General features: G+C 38.7%; 1 protein-coding gene across 3 annotated transcripts in view; it reads left to right on the plus strand.

The window, feature by feature from the left end:
- Positions 1-20,660, plus strand: part of tbc1d22a (TBC1 domain family, member 22a) — an 81,456-nt gene that overhangs the window by 54,397 nt on the left and 6,399 nt on the right. For all 3 annotated transcript variants that reach the window (XM_034673579.1, XM_034673581.1, XM_034673580.1), the window contains one exon: positions 5,431-5,526. In XM_034673579.1, the coding sequence (XP_034529470.1) occupies positions 5,431-5,526 (96 nt within the window). The remainder of the gene's footprint in view (positions 1-5,430; positions 5,527-20,660) is intronic.

Consider the following 20,660-nt stretch of genomic DNA (forward strand, 5'->3'; position numbering starts at 1 on the left):
TCACTTTTAGGTCCTATGGGATGTAATGCAACTTTTAAAAGAGCTTAACAGCATGGATGTCTCACCGTGCTTTTAGCACCAGGGTGTCTTTGTGTCAGAATTAGTTTGTCTAACCCTTTTAAGTTGATAGTTCTCCAATGTAAAATATGTTTATGCCATGATAAGTAATGTTCACATTAGTCTACATTAGCTTTTTTAGCATAACTAGATATCAGTTTTTTATTTTAATGGGGTGTGTAAGCCCCCAGAGAGTGGGGGAGGACTATAGACTGTCTAAATAATGGACGTAGTATCCGTGACGTCGCCCATCTGTTCCTGAGCGCTGTTTTGAGGCCAGTCGGCGGCGGCAGCCATATTGGTTATGCTAAACTCAAAAAAAGTTGGCGTGAGGTAAGGAGGCGGGCTTTGAGCCTCCTAGCTTTAACAGCTATGTGTTCCCGCCTGTCAGTCAAGTCAGTCATGTCCTTATTTGGGCAAAACTCATAATCTTAATATCTTCTGAACCGTCACGTTAGAAAACAATTCACCCCCCCGTACAGTGTGTGCTGATAGAGAAATTAGCTACGTAGAGCCAAGCCGTTTTTTGAACCAGGCTGTAAACATGTTTATTAATGCTGCAAAGATCGTCTTTTTTGAATTGGTGTGTATGTAGTTTCCGGTGTTTCTGCAGCCAGCCTCAAGCAGATGCTCGATGATTTGCAGTTTATAACAGGTCCGCATGGGCTTCATATTTTGAGACCAGAGGTTGCCGCTTGGAGAGGACATGCAGTAAATGGTTGAGGCTGGAATGGAACCTGCAACAGGGCTCTAGCCTCTGTATATGGGGCGCGTGCTTAGACTGCTAGGCCAATGGCGCCCCTTGATAATAGTTTTATAAAATCGAAGCTCATACATATTAGGGTAATCAGTGGAGTTCTAACAGAACATCTGAATGATCTATAAACATTGAATCAGAGAAAAACCAAATGCAGTCGAGTGGAACAATATTTTGCATTTGCTTCGTCATTCTTCCATTTTTCTCTAAGTTTAAATAAAACAGTTGTGAGCCAAAAACACACACAATACTTCTTTACTTTATTCTTTTCCATGCCCTCTCTCCTTGTCCTCTTTCAGAATCTACTCCTTCCTTGATTGCTTACCCCTGTGTCCTTCAATTTTTTTAATGTTTTTTTTTCTCCATTACACTTGTACTTCCTCAATACATCTGAAGGACAGTCCACTTTATGCAACCAGTTGAACATTTGAAGTTCTTATATTTTTGGATACTCTCCTAAAAGCGCTCACTGGAAACAGTTCTCTAGTCGAGCATCCTTGTTAGTATGTCGCTGTCACTTGTTTGAGCACATGTCCAGGCCAGTTCAACCAGTGTTCCCTGAATGGCTGATAATTAACAAAAAGCCTTTGGCCTTTGCAACAAGGCCGGTGTATGTCTGTGTCTGTGTCTATGTGTACGTTTCAAGGGGAGATTTTAACCTGAGAGCTGTACTGTCTCTGGTGTGGTCTTCTCTCTGCAGTGAGGCCATCTGTTCAGGAGTCTGATCCAGCACAAGACAGTGCCTCCTCTATCTCACTCTCAATTTCTGTCATCTATTTTTTCTGTCTTCTATCCACTCTCTCCTAGAAATGTATTTCTCTTTTTCCCCCTTTTCTTCTCTTGATTTTGCTCTTATTTTGCTTATCCCCTTTCCCTTTTTTCCCTTTATTTTTCTTACAACTGATCTCAAGAGAAGGAATAAACACAAAGAGACACATCGAAGATTTATTTAGGGCAAAAGACACACACACCTTTACTCGCCAGCAGTCAGACAGACAGACGGGGAGACAGAGAGGGACCAAATTATCCCTGTTGCGTGGAGCATGAAATTAGCAAGTAGCTCAGTGTGGCAGCATTAGCATGGCTGTTAAAGGGATACCATGACATTTTCAGGCTGTGAAATATGACCCTTTCCCATATGTTTTGAATTCACCAGGCAGGAAGCTTTAGATTCATTCCTGAGTATGTTTAAAGTAAATGTGTATACCTGGTGTAAAGAGTTGGTTATTTATTAAGAGAAGGTTTAGAAATAGCAATATTAAAAGTTCAAAAGCACAGACTAAATTTCGTGTTAATATGTAAGATATTCTACTTAGTTTTCTGTGTTTGTTTGAGGACTGACGATTCTGCTTACCACTGATTGAGATAAAAGCAGTATTACCAAGTAAATGTCATACATTTAATCACTGTTTACATTTCTTTCTACTTGATCCTTCCACTCTACATTTCATGATCAAAAATGTTACATTTTGAAGACAATTAATCAGTCATTCAATAAACTAACCAGCAGGAAGTAATTTTAAATTGGATTATTGTTCAACTCATTATCCAGCACTTCATACCTAGTTTCATGGTTTTTAAATAATCACCATTGGCTCTTAATTTGCTTTTTGATGGTTTGAACTTTGTACCATTGTAATTGGATGTTTGGTATTTTTTTCTTAAGTTTGATAATTTTTTCAGTTTTTATTATTTTTATAAATTATAATGTCTTTTCATAGGTCTATATGAGAGGTGCTTGGAAGTTGAATCACTGCATACTGGTGAATCCTGCACCATCAAATTAGGTGTTGGCCAGTAACGTATAAACAATAGTGCTATAAAAAGCATTTGGAGTGTGTGCCTGAGATAATGCCAGTTAATTATTAATTCATTAATTAAAAGAGTTGGGGAGGACATGCAGTAAATGGTCGCAGGTTTGATTCCAACCTCGACCATTTACTGCATGTCCTCCCCAACTTTCTACTCCCACATTTCCTGTCTATGTTCAGCTGTCCTGTCCATTTAAGGCACAAAATGCCTAAAAATCTAACTTTAAATTGACCCCAAAATCAGCTCATTTTTATTGTCATTATGAAGCCTTCCATTCTTTCAGCTGCATATGGAGGAAATTGATTTCACATGAATGGTGCAGCACCTTGGATATGATTGGGGAAAAGTAAAAAATAAGTTATTTTTCATGAAGATAAATCAATCTTGAGTTTGTGAAATATTCTGTGGAGTTTTTTTAGTGAGAGAGAGTGAGAGAGAGGGAGGGAGAGGGAGGGAGAGGGTTACAGACATCTGTTGAATAAGAATGACAGAGGGGACGGGTTGTCAGAGCAGAGAACAGATCGGCAGGTGATTGAAAAAGAAAGTGGTGGGACAAAGAGAGGAGCAGACTGGATTGCAGAGTTAAACTCAAAATCCCTATGAGTTTATAGGTACCCTTAACCATTAACACACACATACAGACCAAGCTTCAACCTCCAGCCGCGAGAATTGAAGCCAATGCGGAAGTGTTAAGAACTGCAGTTCATTGAGTTTCCACTTGAGGCTGGCTCCGGAAGTACCGGAAAATCATAGCTCATTTGTCGATCGGCACACACTGTACGTGGGGTGATTTTTTTCATAACGCGGTATTTCGAAGATATTAAGATTACGAGTTTTCGTTACAAGAGGCACAGCTGACTTGATTGACAGGCGGGAACACTGTGGCTGTTGGCTAGGAGGCTCAAAGCCCGCCTCTTTACCTCACACTAGCTCGACAGCAGTTAGGTTGAGTTCAAGATTTCCAATATGGCTCCCGCCAACAACTGGCTTCAAAACAGGGCTTCAGAAACAGATGGTTGACGTCACAGAACTACATCCACTATTTATACAGTCTATGATACAGACACATACTGAAATCCATAGAGTAAATGAATATTGTGGAAACCTTTGGAACCTATAAAACATGTGCTTTTGTGTGCTGCTCATACACTCACTCCTCATTTTGTTGTTTGGATTGGAGCTAAAAGTTAGAGCATTAAGCCAATCACCTTCCAGTTTACAACTCACATCACTGTCTACACTCATACATACAGATGACACAAAAACAGTCAGCTACAGTTATACATTTTAAAGGTTTGCTCACCCAGCAAGAGTGAAAACACGGAAACCATTTAATTGATCATTGCTGCACTGCAGGCTATGCCCTCGGTGACCATTTGAGGTTCATATCATGCCAAAGGATATTTTGGATGAACAGGTGACCTTGTAATTGGAGGGCATCCACTCTTCCACAAGAGTCTGGTGGGAAAATGTCTGCTTAAAGTTCCAGAACAGAGTGTAATGATTTGTGTTTGCACATGCACCCTGCCTGGAAAACATCAGGACATTTCCAGGTGGGAATGGTGCGTGCGTGCGTGCGTGCGTGCGTGCGTGCGTGCGTGCGTGCGTGCGTGCGTGCGTGCGTGCGTGCGTGCGTGCGTGCGTGCGTGCGTGCGTGTGTGAAAAGGGTTTAGGAATGTGAGTGTATATCTGTGCATGGGTTTTTCCTCACAGTAAAGAAACCGATTCAGAAGTGCACACTTAAAATGGATTTCAGGTTTAATCACTGACAGTATTTAACATTTCACCAGACAAGCACTCCAGATTGTATTCAGAGGAGCTCACACAGTAAGAAGCACTTGTAAGATGAATTTCACCTTTAAGGGGGCACATACTCTTAATTCATGTGAAGGCCTGGTAATTATCCTCCCTGTGATGGGGCTCCAGAGGAAAAATGAACAGAACAATGAACATCTCATCCGCTGTGTTCCAGCCTCCTATATTCCCCCGCTAACTGCCGAGTCATAAAAAAAGTGCCAAACTGGGCTGGTATAGAAAAGCTGTGCAAAGAGGAGAGGATTTGTTTCTTCCTAGATTTTGTTATAAAAAAAAATAAATGTCTTCTTTTTTTCTGTTCTCCTTTTTTAATTTTTACAAACTAAATACATCATGTGAAATTGCTTCAAAGCTCTTAAAAAGAAGCTTTTAGCTAATGGAGATAGTCAGAGCACACTTGGATTCTTCCTTGTGTCCTTAAAAGAAAGATCTGGGGATACTTGCAGAAGTTAACAATAATTAAAATACTTTGCTTCTCCTCATGTTCTGTTAGTCGTCATTTCAGGGGTTGCACTATAAAACAATCTGATCTTTTTAAAGAGCCTTTGCTTCCAAATGAGCTGCAAACAAAGTGCGCCACAAATCTTCCTCACAGCAATTAGCATGATTTGGTTCTAGTTCACTGCGCTCTGACCTCTACCTCTCACTGCAACTCTCTCTTTCGTTGCTTGCTCACGAGGAACAAAGCTCCACCGTCACACTGATAACAATTTTTCCTCCTATTGGGGGTAGATTATCCTCAGGCAACAAATGCTTTAGATTTGGCAAATATCACTTTTTCTTTGCATCATTTCCCTGGCAGTGAGCTTCAATGAGTTTGGAGGCCAGAGTTTGTGAAGGAGAATCTAAGGGAGGGTTGTGTTTTGTAGCAGATGAGTTCACACCCTTAAGCTTTATGCTTGAACAAAGCAATCAAATATGTCTTGTATAAATGGGAAATGTTGAATATTTTTTTTGTTCTTTCTTTAAACAAATGTTTTCTCTTTCAGGCTGAACCGGAGGGCTTCTCACATTTCCACCTTTATGTGTGTGCCGCCTTTCTGGTGAGGTGGAGGAAAGAGATTCTGGAGGAGAGGGATTTTCAGGTAATGTGCACACAACACAGTGGGCTCCATAAAGCTTTTGTGTTACTGACAAATGAGACCCAGAGACTTGCATGAGGACATCCATATAGACACATCATAGACACATACACTACAGGTTTTCTACTCCACTGGTGAACTGTATATACCTTTTGTGTATCGAGCTTCATTATCCCAGCTGTGTGCGAAGACGAGATCTAAAAGTCCACCAGTCTGTTTGTGTGAAGCTCTCTGTGACCTGCATCCTTTCCCATTACCTCCCTCATCATTAACTGTGAGGTTCAAAAGTCGTTGTGAGTGCATTAGTAGATGACAGTAGACAGCTGCCAGAAGGTGACTTTGGATGCCAGCTCACTTGGGGACCTGGTACCTCAATTGTAGCCAACAGTTTCCCATACAAATGCCATTGCTGCTCCAAGGCTGCTGTTTTTAGTTTCAGTTATCCACTCTTCCTTCTTGTTTGTCACATTTTTCCTACTTCTCTTTTCCACAGAACACCATATTACAACCAGACACCGATAGAAACTGATGAAAAATTGTACTTTTAAAATGAGAAAATATTCAAAGTAACTCTTCCATTTTTAGAAAGAGAACGAACATTCGAAAATCATTGCCAATCCCTAATGTCAACCACCATGATCCACCACTGAGGATTGGCCATCGAAAAGTGTTTGACAGCAGGGTCTGGTTTAAACGCTAGTAGCCTAACATGTCCTAGCTGGTAGATAAGATGTTGGATACAGAACTTTTAGTTGCCCCCTTGGGAATAATTTTCAAGGACTCTGTCCAGAGTACAATTCTACAATTTTACAGTTCTACACAACTGTAAATTCCCAGTACTTGTGTTACAATTCAGTCCGACCTTTGCCATTCTTTTCTGCTTGAAGTCAAAGCAGAATTTATATATTTCTTGAATTTTAAATGCTGATGTAGTCTTAAAGTGTCATTACATTTTCAGTACACTTAATGGAAAAGGTCTTAAAAAGTCGTAACACTAGATTCTGACAACCCTGTGGCTACATATTCTATCCAACCCCTGGATTAATTGCTCTGTTAGAAAGAGATGCAAAATAATAAGTTTATTAATACTGATTCATTGAAGTCAGTTAAGGCCTTTTATGGGAATACATTGTTTCGCTAATGATTATCAGACATTTTATATCATATAAATTAACATATACTTTACACAAATATTGCTAACAATTTTCTTAACTCCATGCAGTTTTGTGTACTTACCCAAATGTTAACTAATAATTTTCATGAAGATGGGAGAGAGAGGATACTTGATTGCTGAAATAACCATTAAAATAAGCACTACTGCAAACAACAGGACATCTTTATTTCTGATTTTAAGTGACAGAAACTGCTTATCCTTAGTGAAAGTTTCAGACAACAAACATCATAAAAGTATGTTTTGTGTAAGGTTTATACAGTGATGTTAAAAATGTCTAGCTTTTAAAGCTAAGTAGGAACATACATAAGTGATTTGACTTTCCCAGGACTGTTATTTGTAATCAAACTTTATTCTTTTTTCAAATGTAGCCTGAACTCTTACACAAAACATTTAACCATAAATTTGAAAGTCGCCGTTTCCCATCATCTGAATAAAGAATGAGAACAACTATACATGACACAAGAGGTCACAAAAGAAGTGCTTATGACTATTTCCATTGAGCTGTTTTTTATTTGTCAAAGTGTCTGTAATGTTGTATTATTTCTGACTTGAATGGGAAATGACTCAGCCTCTTAGCAGTTCCGATCATTGAGTTTCAACTGTAGCTTCCCTCAGGTGGTTACTCTGAAGAATAGAAGGATAAAACCAATACAATTAAAACTAAAACAAGCAGAACTCTTCATCTTTTCGGTCACCGCCACAAATGTATAATTCAGTCTTCAAAGGTGATAGCAACCAGAGGGTTAGGGTTCAAAGAATCTATGCTTTAACTCACATAATGAGATGCTGTTTGAGTTTGAATATTAGACATCAACTGGCTCTGTTATTTTTTTTATACTCTGTTAGAATTCTATCCCTTTGTCTTTTCATTCACTTCAATTCAAGACAGGCATTCAGACAGAAAGAAGCCTGTGGTAGGGGGACCTTCACAGTTTCAAAAATCATGTCTCTCTAACACCAGAGAGCTTAACTTTTGCATGAGGCTTGTGTCTCAGTATCACATCATTGTGGGAAAAAGGTCCCCTTTAATCTCGACAGTTATAGTACTCTCCTCTTTACTTGCTGGCCTTGATAGCAACATGGAACCGTGTATGGCCGTGCTTTAATTATCATGTTAAATCTCTTGTTGTTAGTACAGCAGTGTGCACATGTTGGCTAATTTTAAGATGCTTCTTTAGCTGAGTCATGAAGTTCAAATGATTTAAATCAAATTCCATGGTATCTCTCTCTTGCATACACACACCACAATCGTTTAGGCTTTTTTTTTTGCAGTAGTAGAAAATCTGGGGCTTGAAACCATAAAGAAAAAAATCTGCGTTACTTTGTCCTTCTATTTTGGTGTAGGTCTGTCTGTGTCTTCATGTAAATTAGAGATTTGGTTTTAACTTCTGTAACTTTTTAGCATGCAGAAAGTACTTGATTGTGCTCAGAAGTCTGTAAAATTATAATTAATTATAGTTAACGATAGTTATTAGCTAAAGTTATTATTGTTATAATTATTTGTATCCACTTTCCCATAGATTCTTATTGATATCAGTTGGAATTGGATAAATAGGATAGGATAAAATTCTTCCACCAAAGCAACATATATGTAATAATCATCATCATCATCATCATTATCATCATCATCATCATCATAGTAATAATAATAATAATAATAATGATAATAAAAACAATAATAATAATAATGACAATAATAATAGTTGTAATAATAATAATAATAATAATAATAATAATAATAATAATAATAATAAAATAAAAACAGCAGGGTAGATCAGGTAAAACTAGGAAAATGCCCTCTGGAAAAGAAATGTCTTAGATCCTTTTTGAGAGAGTCAGTGGTCTGTGGTGCTCTCAGATGGTCAGGGAGGGCATTCCACAGACGTGACAAATGTAATGACCAACTGGCATTAAATTGGCCAATCCACTCAGGTCAAAAAGTGAAGTAACGCAGGAATAAGAAAATAGATTTAACATTTTAAGAGAAGAAGCATGCACTCAAACAACACATGATTCCAGCATCAGACTACTGATAATTACACTTCATTGAAAGTCCATTTTCCCAAGACCTGCAGCCTTACCAAACTGATAGCAGCTACAGAGAACAGCACATTAATAGTTTGCTTTTTAGTTTAGTAGATTTGAATTAATTATTTTGACATAGTTTGTTTTGTATCCATATCCCCACTCATCAGAGCTAAAAAAGAATTAAATCAAAATGTGGAAGCTGACACCAAATCCACAAAGTCACGGCAGAGTAGGATTTTAATATTTACATGTGAGCTAAATATGTTTATTGTAAAATGTCAGAATCATCAGTATATGACAAACTGCTGCAGAGTTGCATGATTTTAGCTTTGAGAGGGAACACAAATGATTAATTTGCTTTTATGTTTTAATTAAAAAAGAGAAAGCAGAAAGTAATTTGAGGGATAATTCATGCATTTTTATTACACAAAGTAATGGTAAAAGAGAATCTACTCTCCTGGTTGTGGGATTAGATTTGTTAAGCTGCTAAATGAAAATCAAGAGGAGCATGGCACTCCCGAAGCAATTTGCTTTCCTCCGTTCCACCTCAGGTAGCACACTACTGCTAACTGCAGGCCTGGGCTGCATGGATAAGTTAGGGTGTGCACTAACACACAGTCATTTTTATGCACACTCAAAGCCCTACACTCATGAAAGGATCACAAAAAATACACAAAAACAAACCCTTCTTACTCTCAAATTTATTCAAACTTACAATTAACTTTTGTGTGCAGAGTTTCAGACACATACAGTGCACAAAAGGACAAAGGGGAATGAGGGGATATTATGCATGTATGTGTTTGCTGTTTAAGGTGGGGACGACATGGTCAGTTACATTCTCATTAGTTTCTGCTGCCATAACACACCACTGAGGTAACTGCAAGACTACCTCGTGAAAAACCTGCATTCAACTTGCATATGTTAATCTCCATGACATAGGCTGTTTTTTGAAACCGCTTTCTATACTAGTAATACATACTGGTTAGGCCAAAAATCAGTATATGAATGAGCAAAATCTGCAGTATGCCAGAACTAACAGGATGTTGTACTGATTCAGGAAAATTTCTCAGTATGCAGCGCACAAGTCTTTTTTCCGTATATGAAGGGGGGCACTCTGTTTTTAGGCGCTGTGAAAATGATTATATTCCGTATAAACCACTTCTTAACTTTTTAAATCATGAGTGGATGCTAAAGCAGTTTCGTGATCAGCTTGGCCATTGTATACTTACGCTTTCCGACACCGAAAATTCAGCAACACTTAACCCAGTGTACTGCAGAACAGATCTAACAGAACAGTCATACTACATACTACCTTCAAATGCAGTATGGAGTACGACCTACTGCATAACAACCTAAGCCGTCTTATTGTTTTGCGTGGTAACATATTTCCCAGACATTTATTTTTAGTGGATATTTTGGGACAATTAAAAAAAATAATGTTGTCCAAATATCACACGTCTGCTCCTGTGCCATAACAGAACAGGGTTGGTTGTCACACTTTTTACTGTTTTGATGATTGCTCATCATCAACACATCTTTCAATATTCATTCCTACATTAAATTGAAGCTTAAGGTGTTGGCTTGAAATATGTATCCCTCTCATTTTCCAACTCATAGTAACAAAGAGGCAATTAACTATCAAAGACACTCTGACACAACCACAACCATGGGGTTGGTTTTCACAATGGTATTTTAATGGGAAAAATCTTTTAAAAAAGGTAAGAAGGCAAAACTGAATTTGAAAGTTTAATTGCACTGACAAGTGATAGGCCTAAATAACTTTATGCATTTTAACATTAAATAAGCAAGGAACATGAACAGGAAACACATCTTTAGGCCAGCCTATATAACAACATAAAGAACAAAACAAATAGGCCGAACAATAATGGCCTACTCAACTAGGCTACATGCAGTCACTGTCTGAGTTACAGTGATGGCAAATGTAGGGTCTGCACACTCCAACTAATTTCACCATGCATGATTTTGCCAACATAGGGGTTGGTTGTTACATGTGACAACCAACCCCAAAGAGAATGTGACGACCAACCCCAACTGGAATGTATTGCTAGCATCAGGGCTAACAACCATCTAACAACTACTTAGCTAGCTAATGAAAATCTAAACTATAGCTTTCCCCTCACACTTTGTAAGGGTAACACTTGTTTTGTTATAAACCCATCGTTTAAAAGCCTAGAGGAAAAATACTGAGGAGCTGAATATTTACAATTTGACATGAAAAACACAAAAAGTCCTCTCACCTCAAGTTCAGCTGTCTTACTCCAGAGAAGACTATGTAGGTGAGCTCTGATCCTAATTCTGGAAATATCCATACCCCAATTTGAGAGACAGTGCCCTGTGGTGGCGAGATTTAACGAGTGTGCCAACCAACCCGTGTGACAACCAACCCTGTTCTCCCCTACATGGAAATTCTTTCCACCACAGTTTAAATATAGACATCCGAGATCTAATTGTAACCGTTACTGTCACTTTGTATGTTTTTTGATTAAACTTTTAAGAAAATGATCTTGAAATTTCCAAGAATTTTAGAAGAAGCTTATATCTTTTTAAGAGGGATATTCATTTTTCAATGTCTATAATCTAAATATTTTTTTGTCCTTTCCATTTTGGTTTACTTGTTTTCTCTGTTTTACCTGCATGAGCAATATCAAGTCCCCATAGAGATCACCAAATTCTTGCAATTTCCTGCACAGAGCTGGAACCCTCCCCTGATTAATTCAGTATGTTACACCCATTTATCACACCAAGACATCCTCATTTACTCTCCTGTAACTTTCTTCCCAAACTTCGCTTGTATCTAGCAGACTGTCTCAGAGGTTTGAAGCTCCTCTGATGGATGGCACTGGAGTCAATAGAGCAGAAAGTGAGACAAGGCCACCCCTGTAAGCAATTTTTGATAATCACCCAATGATTGAGTGCTCTGCCTGACGTAGCATAAATTTATTGTGCCAAAACATTGTAAGAACACAAAAAAACAAACACACTGGGAAGAAGGCATAGGGCTTAATATGGTGGAAGTGATTGTGTAGCCCTCCGCCCCATCTTTCCTTTTACTTCCTGACAATCGTCTTTCATTGCTTTCCTTCCATCTACTTGCTTTCCATCACTGACAACTCAAGTTAACTTTGGAGCCAAGTTGAAAGGGCCAAACTCTGATTCATTGTCAAGTATGATTTTGATAGCTGCTGAAACGTCCGTAATGATCAGTCATGGCATGGTATTAACAAGACAAAAGTTTAGCGAATCTGTGTTGAGCTCTGTTAAAAAATGCTTTGTAAAAGTTTATCCCCTCCAGCAGACCACGTCAGCATCTGTAGTATGACTATGAATGATACTACAAACTCACAGCCTGTGTATTATTACAGTTATTATAGCTGACTGAGAAAGAGTAAGGACATGGAGAAAAAAAAGAGTTGGTATTGAGCTACTTGAGTTCCCCTGTCAGCCCATAAGCACACTGCATGCCCCCATGCTTAACTCAGTTAAGACACAACAATGCCAAACAAACAGCAATATCGACCCACTTGTAAGAGATAAAGAGGCCCTAGCAGCAGGAGGGGGGGGGTGAGACATTGATTTTTTTAAGTTAAAGATGAGGAAGATATGAGCAATTGGTAGGGTCATGAACTAAGACAAAAACACTGAATCCTACATTTAAATAAACAGTTATGCAGTCAGTGCAAGTGCTGAGGCATTTCTGCTGCTATGATATGTCAGGGATCGTGAAGTAAATTGTCAGCTGATCACATTTGTGTGCAAGGTTCAGTCCTGCTGGCTGGGATTGTGATCTGGTTGGGGGAAAAAAAGCATCAGACTGTTTTAAAAGTCTTTTTTGGAAACAAAATGTTTTTCCCCATTAAAGCTAGGGTTGGTAGTCACGGAAAACTAGCATGAATTTGAATGTAGCATTTCCTTAGGACTCCGTCTAACCCCTCCCCCCCTCCCCTCCGAGCTCCTCCAAAACGACACCCCCACTCACATGCATGAGCGCCTCTGCTTCTCGACCATATGATCATGACTGATTCAAAACCTGTCCTCAGCACATCCTTTGTGTTTTGCACTACGTCAACTCATGTCTCACTCAGCAGTAAGAAAATACCAAAACATTATCATAGTGAAAGTTAAAAACAAAAACAAACGTGAAATGTACTCACAGGAGGCGGGCAGAACGGCAGGATGGGATTTGATTGGTTTCATAATTTGGCTCCTGATGGCAGGGATTGGTTGGTGTTTTCCCAGGTTTACTCCGGCTGTAAATAGCGGCTTTTATTCACTCTATTTTAAGAACACATTATGTATTGATTGATCATTTTAACCAGTATAACAAAAAGCGTTTCAAATCTGACTACCAACCCCAGCTTTAAGATACATTTTTCTAAAAAGTGTCTGTATGGGTTGGAGTTGGAATTGGAAGTACCAAAAATGTTAACCTCAACACCGACACCCTCTGCTATGTTGAACTCTAAGTCATTCACGGGGGATGCGCTGCAGGTCAGAGCACGGACTGATGCCCCCGTACTTACGCAGATTCCTACACACATAGCTGGCACACAAAATTGCTGTCCATCAGCCTTGTATTTTGTCTCCTCTCTATTCCTCTCTGTAATCATTGCTGTATGATAAACTGCAACATGGATCAGCTGTAAATTAACATCATATGTTCGGAATCGCTGTGAAAAAGTAAACAAAAAACGAGTGGGGGGCCGTAAACAGGCGACCAGATTATCAGATAGACCACACTGCCCTAATAATAATGATAATAATGATAATAATAATAATTGGAATTTATATAGCACCTTTCAAGAAACCCAAGGTCGCTTCACAGGGTCAGGTAGGGGGTCTGGGGGATAGGTGGGGATAACACTATCCGACGGGGAAGGGCCTTAAGGAAAAGGTGCGTTTTGACCAAGCGGCAACCTCCGGCCTAAAAATATGAGTCCAATGTGGAAGTGTTAAAAGCTGCAGTTCATCGAGGATCCGCTTGAGGCTGGCTCCGGAAGTACCGGCAACCACATACACATGAATGGGAAAAAGACGATCTTTACAGCAGAAATAAACATGTTTACAGCCTGGTAAAAAGACAAGTGTAGTCTGGATAGCTCATTTCTCGATGTGCTCTCTCTGTGATGGGGGTGAATTTTTTTCTAACGCAGCAATTTCAAAGATATTAAGATTACGAGTCTTCCAATGAGAGGCACAGCTGACTGCAGGAACGCTGCAGCTGTTGGCTAGGAGGCTCAAACTCCGCCTCTTTACGTCACACTGGCTCGACAGAAGCAATATGGCTGCCGCTGCTGATTGGCTTCAAAACAGCTCTTCAGAAAGAGATGGGTGACGTCATGGATACTACGTCCATATTTTGTACGGTCTATGGTTTTGACAGCCTTTTTTAAAACTGTCCGAGTTGGGGCGCTGCAGATGTCGGGAGGGAGAGAGTTCCACAGAGTGGGGGCTGCCACACTGAAGGCTCTGTTTCCAAAAGTCTGCAGCTTAGTCCGGGGGATGGAGAGGAGACCCAGGTCCGAAGATCGTAGGTTCCAGGATGGAGTGTGTTGGTGGAGGAGGTCAGCCAGGTATTTGGGGGCAAGGGCCCTCAGGCGTTTTGGCAGAGTATTGCTGAGTGACACGCACAAGCATGTAGTGCTTACATCCAGGTGGGTTTTCCTATTGTAATGGACATATTTAAAGGCACTATGAGGAGTTTTTCACCAGCTGAGAAACAGACTGAAACCAACACTGAGGCCTCTTTATGACCTTCAAAAGCAAACAAAACCATAAACAACAACACTGATACCTTCTCTGTTGTCATTTTTAATGCCTTAAACCACTCAGAGGGGGTAGGTGTCAGACCACATGATTGACATTTGGCTTAAGGATCATCCTTTTTCAGCTGTTTTCATGACAAATAATCACATTGAGTGATAAATCTGGCTGTTAAAAAACAACAGGGTGAGGTTTTTGTTGAAAACACTACTTTTGCATTTACAGAACAAGAGATAAGAGGTATCACTTTGTCCACAATGGGGCGCCAAAATTGATATAAATCAAAAGTTCCTCACAGCAGCTTTAATCAAATGGTCTCATTCCTTTGTTAATGTCTTTGTTAACAGTTTGGACTGAAACTGAAACAGAAAAATGGAATTTTAATAAATCTTGTTTTTCGTGTGAAGCTTTAGTGAGTTTAGTGTTATTTTCACTCATTTTTTTATTCTGGGAATGGCAAGAAGGTAGCTGTCAAACCAGGCAGGCTTCCTATTGTCTAGATTGTTGGTACTTAACCATGCCAGACCAGTGCTGTTCTCATGGGCTGTGTGGCTGCTGTAACTCTATTACATACAAGCTGAAATGACGTGCAAAAGATACCACAACTGACAAGCACTTCCCAGCCATTCAGTTTGTCCCAAGCATCACCACTGTATCAATCAGTTGAGATTTCCACCAGCCAACATTTTTACAGACAACTTGGCGGTGCCATCCCATTTCAGCTTTTAACTCTACATGCTACAGTTCCACTCCAACATTAGCACCCACTGTTTGCCAGAGTGCCCATTTTGTGTAATTATACAAACTACAGCAAGCTAATGGCCCTAACAGCACAGTGCCTAGGCCATTACACCTCAGGGTGCTGCAAAACACCATTACTGCCACCAGCAACCTGGAGTGTTTGTGCATGTAGGCGAGACTCAGTGTGTGCAACTGTGTCTCTATTAGTGCGTTCACGTAGATGTGTTGTTGGAAGGAGGTCAAAGGTTGAATGATTCATGTAAAAAAAAACAACAACAATTGTTATACTTCACAGTCTGCAGTTTTAGGTACAAATCTGTGTTTGTTGGTGTGTTTTCACGCATCACCACCTGTCAACTCTCTCGTTGTTTTTCCAGAGGTTCTGCTGCTTGCTGCTGCAAGCTGTTGTTAAAACTTCAGGAAAGGCAGCATGGCACCTTTCTGGGGTACTTATTATATACACTTCACAAAACATAGTCTTATTCTGTCTGCAAAAAGACTATTCTGATCAGAGGAGTGAGCTTTAATTGTGGGTTTTACTTAGCTATGTTTGTGGGGGGTTACTCTTGCACAATAGTGATTTAAGTAACATTCCTTTCTCTGTTGACTTACTTTTAATGTCTTAAATGAAGTTGCTTTTGTTACAGATGCATGTAAGTTTCAGATAGCTTTTCATCTAAGTCCATACTAACAAATATGCAATATGCATTTCTGTCAAAGCATATATGGAATTCAGAGGAATAATGATCTGTGAATCTTCGCCCCAAGACGTAAATGTGTGACTAACTTATTCAAAGAATCAGCAATCGGCAAATCTGAAGTGTAAGGGTTAGAACAACAATATACACAGCAAATTTCCCATAACTGTGGCCTTGGTGTAACCATTATGTTTATCCTCCAGGCTTTTTGAAGAAAGCACAGACGCTATTGATGGTCCTCTTTATTCAATGTCAACAGCCGTTAACCACTTTAAGCTTTGCCAAGTGTGGCAATTGGGAGCTAATTCCTCTTTTATGTTGTATACTGTATTTAGAGATTGGTGATCAATGTGTTTGTAAGCATTGTTGTTTAAATGGATATTCATGCCTGAATTACCCAGAACACCCACACGCACACACAACTAGAATAGCTGCATGAACATGATTTGGGAGCTACAGCACAAATACACACAGGCACACACACAAACAAACACACTCATAGAAACACACACCTTTCTCCTTTCTTCTCTTACCTGCACCTTTAGTTTACTATTTACATAACATGTAAATGTATTCTCTTAAAAACAACTACAATGTAGATGTCCTGTAGGCAAAACAAAACTCTAAACTTATTTATTATTAATATAATAATTATAATAATAATAATAATTATTATTATTATTATTATTATTATTAGTAGTAGTAGTAGTAGTAGTATATATATTTTAATTATTATTATTTACGCTTTAAACGTATTTCATACCATTATTATTAAATCTATTATTATTATTATTATTATTATTGTTTTTGTTGTTATTACATTATTATTATTATTATTATTATTATTATTATTATTATTATTATTATTATCATCAACACTGTTAAGTTATTTATTATTATTATCATTATTATTATTATTACTATATTTTTGCATTCACAGCCTATCACTACCCCCTAACATATGTTATGTACACATACATCCTTTATTTTCCCTCATGCAAATTCACTCGCTGGTTCCCACAGACACTTGAGGCCACTCAGTGTGGAGTGTTACCACCTGTGTGGACTTGAGAGTGAGTTTAGCATTTCCCCCGACAGTGAGATGTACACAATTAAACCATATTAAAGTCATTAACCCAACAAAAATGATAGGCAGCAGATGGTTACCATGCAGAAATGTCCTCTTAATGAAGCCCCTCAGTCGCTATGGACTCTTATGTGTGGTGAAGCATGCATGAGTGCACTTGTGTGTGCATTTGGTGGGTGTGTCGCATCAAGTGTGTTATGCTCAAAGTAGGGCATGGTTTGATGGTTGATGATCCTTTTGTAGCGGTGCCAATAGGTTCCAATGGTTTATTTAAATGCATGATAGTATGTACATTTCTGTTCCTCCTTTTTCTTTTACTCTTCCATCTCTATGCTGTGATGGCCAACAGCAATCACTAATAGGGCATTTTATAATGAGGTCTGGTTTTAAGCCGTCCTTAAGCTTCCACATTAGTGGCAGATAATGAGAGGGAGATAGCACAACAATGAATCCTGTAACCTGAAGTTATTTCACAATCATGTGATGTAAGTACATGAATTGTAATACGTTATGTATGACAACTTTTTTTCAATGAGAGCTCAGTATAATAACAATAATAACTTTATTTATATAGAGCTTTTCAAAGTAAATTACAAAGCACTTTACAAGCAGTTTAAAAAGCAGTAGGCAGTAATTAAGAACATATTATCCAGCAGTAGTAATAAAACAAGGATCAAAGCAATAAACCATAAAATCAATGAAAAGCAAGTCTAAAATAGTGAGTTTTTAAAAGCGATTTAAAAGACGACAGAGTGTTAGCTTCCCTGATATCCTCCGGCAGGTGGCCTGGACAGAAAATGTTCAATCACCTTTTGTTTTTCTGTTTGAACGTGGAATAGTTTTTCTTCAACAATATATTTATTGTGTTTTATGTGACAAGACAAATAATAATGGTACAATTGACTTAAAATATACATCATACCAAAAACCTAATCCCTCCAAATAAATAAATAAAAACGAGTAAAATACAATAGAACACATGAATAATAGAAAAAGGCAAAAAATAATAATAGTAATTAAATAAAATAAGTAAATACACAACACACAACTCAGCACCATTTTTCAATTAATTGAGTGTGGAATAGTTAGTAAAGACCTACTGGAGGATCTGAGGTTACATGATGGCTCGTAGGGAGTCAAGAGGTCAGCAATGTAGTCTGGAGCTGACCCCCTAATCATCATTTTAAAATCAATGATAAAATGGACTGGGAACCAATGAAGCGATTTTAAAATGGTTGTGATGTGTTCTCTCCAGCTGAACCTGGTTATGAGTCTGGCTGTTGCATGCATTCTGGATTAGTTGAAGTTTATTGAGGTTATTTTGTGAGAGACAGAAGTAAAGTGAATTGCAGAAATCTAACCTGGATGAAATAAAAGCATGAATTACTGTTTCTAGGTTTTTGATTGATAAGAATGACCAGACAGTTTTCTTAATTGAAAAAAGCATCAAAACTGAGGTGAGAGTCAAAGATGGCGGTATAGACTCGGTAGAGAGCTAGGCAAGTGACTTTATTCACCAAATAACTGAAACAAAACTTCCAAATGAAGGCATTGAGTGAGAACAACGGTCATTTTAAGAACTGTTAGGTTTTTATTTTTCAAGACTGTGACATATAGCTGATAAAAAGCCAATACAGCCCTGAACTTACACCTTTTCTGTCTATTTTGGACAAGACCCATGTGTGGCTTGCAGAAAAATAGGTGAGCCTTCTGCTCTCCAGATTTTCAGTGTGTGAGACAGAAATAAGACAAGTGTAAGAGACACTGCCTATGCCGGCGGTCTGAAAGCTCTTAACATGCACCCAGAAATGAAAAATGAAGCCTTGCTACAGCCGTCATCCAGCCAACACTCTTCTTGACTGAGGCCACCTTAATGTATTCACATTAACATGTATTTTATTTTTGGGACAATTTGTATTCAACTAAACGTGTCAGATGTTTAGAACTAGATTTGCAGACTAAACAGTGTTTAAATCCCTGTTTCCTTTGAATATCTGATTCTTTGGATATGATCAAACTAAACATTTACACAGCAGCCGGAACCATTTCTAACATTCAGTGCTTTAGCTTTGAGAGGTATTATAGGATTTCAAGTTCATGTATGTGAATGGGAGACAGGATTGGTGATGAAAGGGGAGACTTGATACTGATGCCTTGAAGAATACAGATGACTCAAAGGCAAGTCAAATTCGGACCAAGCTTTCGCCTGTCTGTCTTCCACTCTCTGTGGTAAGTAAAAATACTTCAGAGCAGTGTGTCTTTGCTAATGCAAGGAGATGTCATTAGATCATCCCCTCAAAAAGTAGCTGGAGATGAATGTTTGATATTTGGAGGGAGCAGCTTTTTGGCAGCAATCGGAACATAAATTGAGAGTTGTGTTGTGTTTGACAGCACTGCAGGCCAGATTTGTTAGCATTTTTAGGTTTGTAAAGTGCCAGTTTTTATAAACTTTGAGAGCCAAAAAGCTCATGCCAGTGAGTTATTCACCAATACACACCAATTCCTCTTTCAGATAGGTTACACTTTTTTAAATGAAGTATTTGTGAAACCTCATTTAAAAGACAAAGTGAAAACATTATTCATGTTATCTGTAAAATCTAGCAAAGAAGGCAGCTTTGAGCTTGTTATTACTTGAAGGAAACTTTCCACCCTCACTTGGAATACAGATGCTGTTTGTGGAGAAGTCATCAAGGTCTTCTCACAAGCTCATTAAAAAGGTGCAAAAAAAGAAAAATTAATGGAGCCAGACACCTGCAAATTAATCAATACAAGGGTAAATTAATAAAAAAAAGTCACACAGCAGTTCACATACCAACTTCAAGTTTTGGAGAGTTTGACTTGCACGAAAGTAGCAGAAAAATTAGAGTAGTAAGAACCATTCATGCTCCTAATAGTTTTGACAAATTAAAAGTTTATGCAGGCTTTGGTTGTATGCAAGAAAACAATCCATGTGGAAAGTGTAACCATGTCTGCCATTGGATCACAATCTATCTCCCAATGTCTACAAACGAATGACCACAAATTCGAGTCAGGTAACAATCAGTTCAAGATCACTCTCTGCTCTTTGCCAGAATAGCAAGGAAAGACTCCCATTAAAAAGCAGCAACCTCTTGCAGAACCAAGGTTGCTTGTTGAATGGGAACCAACAGGTCAAGGGAGATGGCAGGACAGCTATCTACCTTGACTTGCTGAGGTGAGGAAGAATGAGAGGGAGAGAAGGAAGCAAAATAACCCAGAATAGCAAAAGTAGGCAAGTTCTTACTTGAAATGTAAGGTAATAGAGGTGCTAATGGAAATTTTCTGCATCTTGAGGAGTCAGAAGAGTGCCTTCATGATGGCAGCTCCTGTGATCTAGATCACAGACACTGCTGCTTGCCACTTTCATTCTCCTTTGAGAGATGAATTAGTCAACAGGATTGCACTCTGGATTATGATTACCTGTAGTTGTGGGAGGGTTGAGCTTTCTGTTGTCTTGATCACACAGCAACACAGAGCAGGAATCAGGGGAAAGGCTATCAGTCAGTGACTTCCTGCTTGACATTTAATACTTTCCTGCACAGGGTTTATTTGATTTCTTTTTCTGTTCCCTCTCAAAGATGTCAATAAACCACTCTGACTAAGTTAATGT

The sequence above is a fragment of the Notolabrus celidotus genome, chromosome 21 (genome assembly GCF_009762535.1).
Source record: "Notolabrus celidotus isolate fNotCel1 chromosome 21, fNotCel1.pri, whole genome shotgun sequence".
NCBI classification, from domain to species: Eukaryota; Metazoa; Chordata; class Actinopteri; order Labriformes; family Labridae; genus Notolabrus; species Notolabrus celidotus.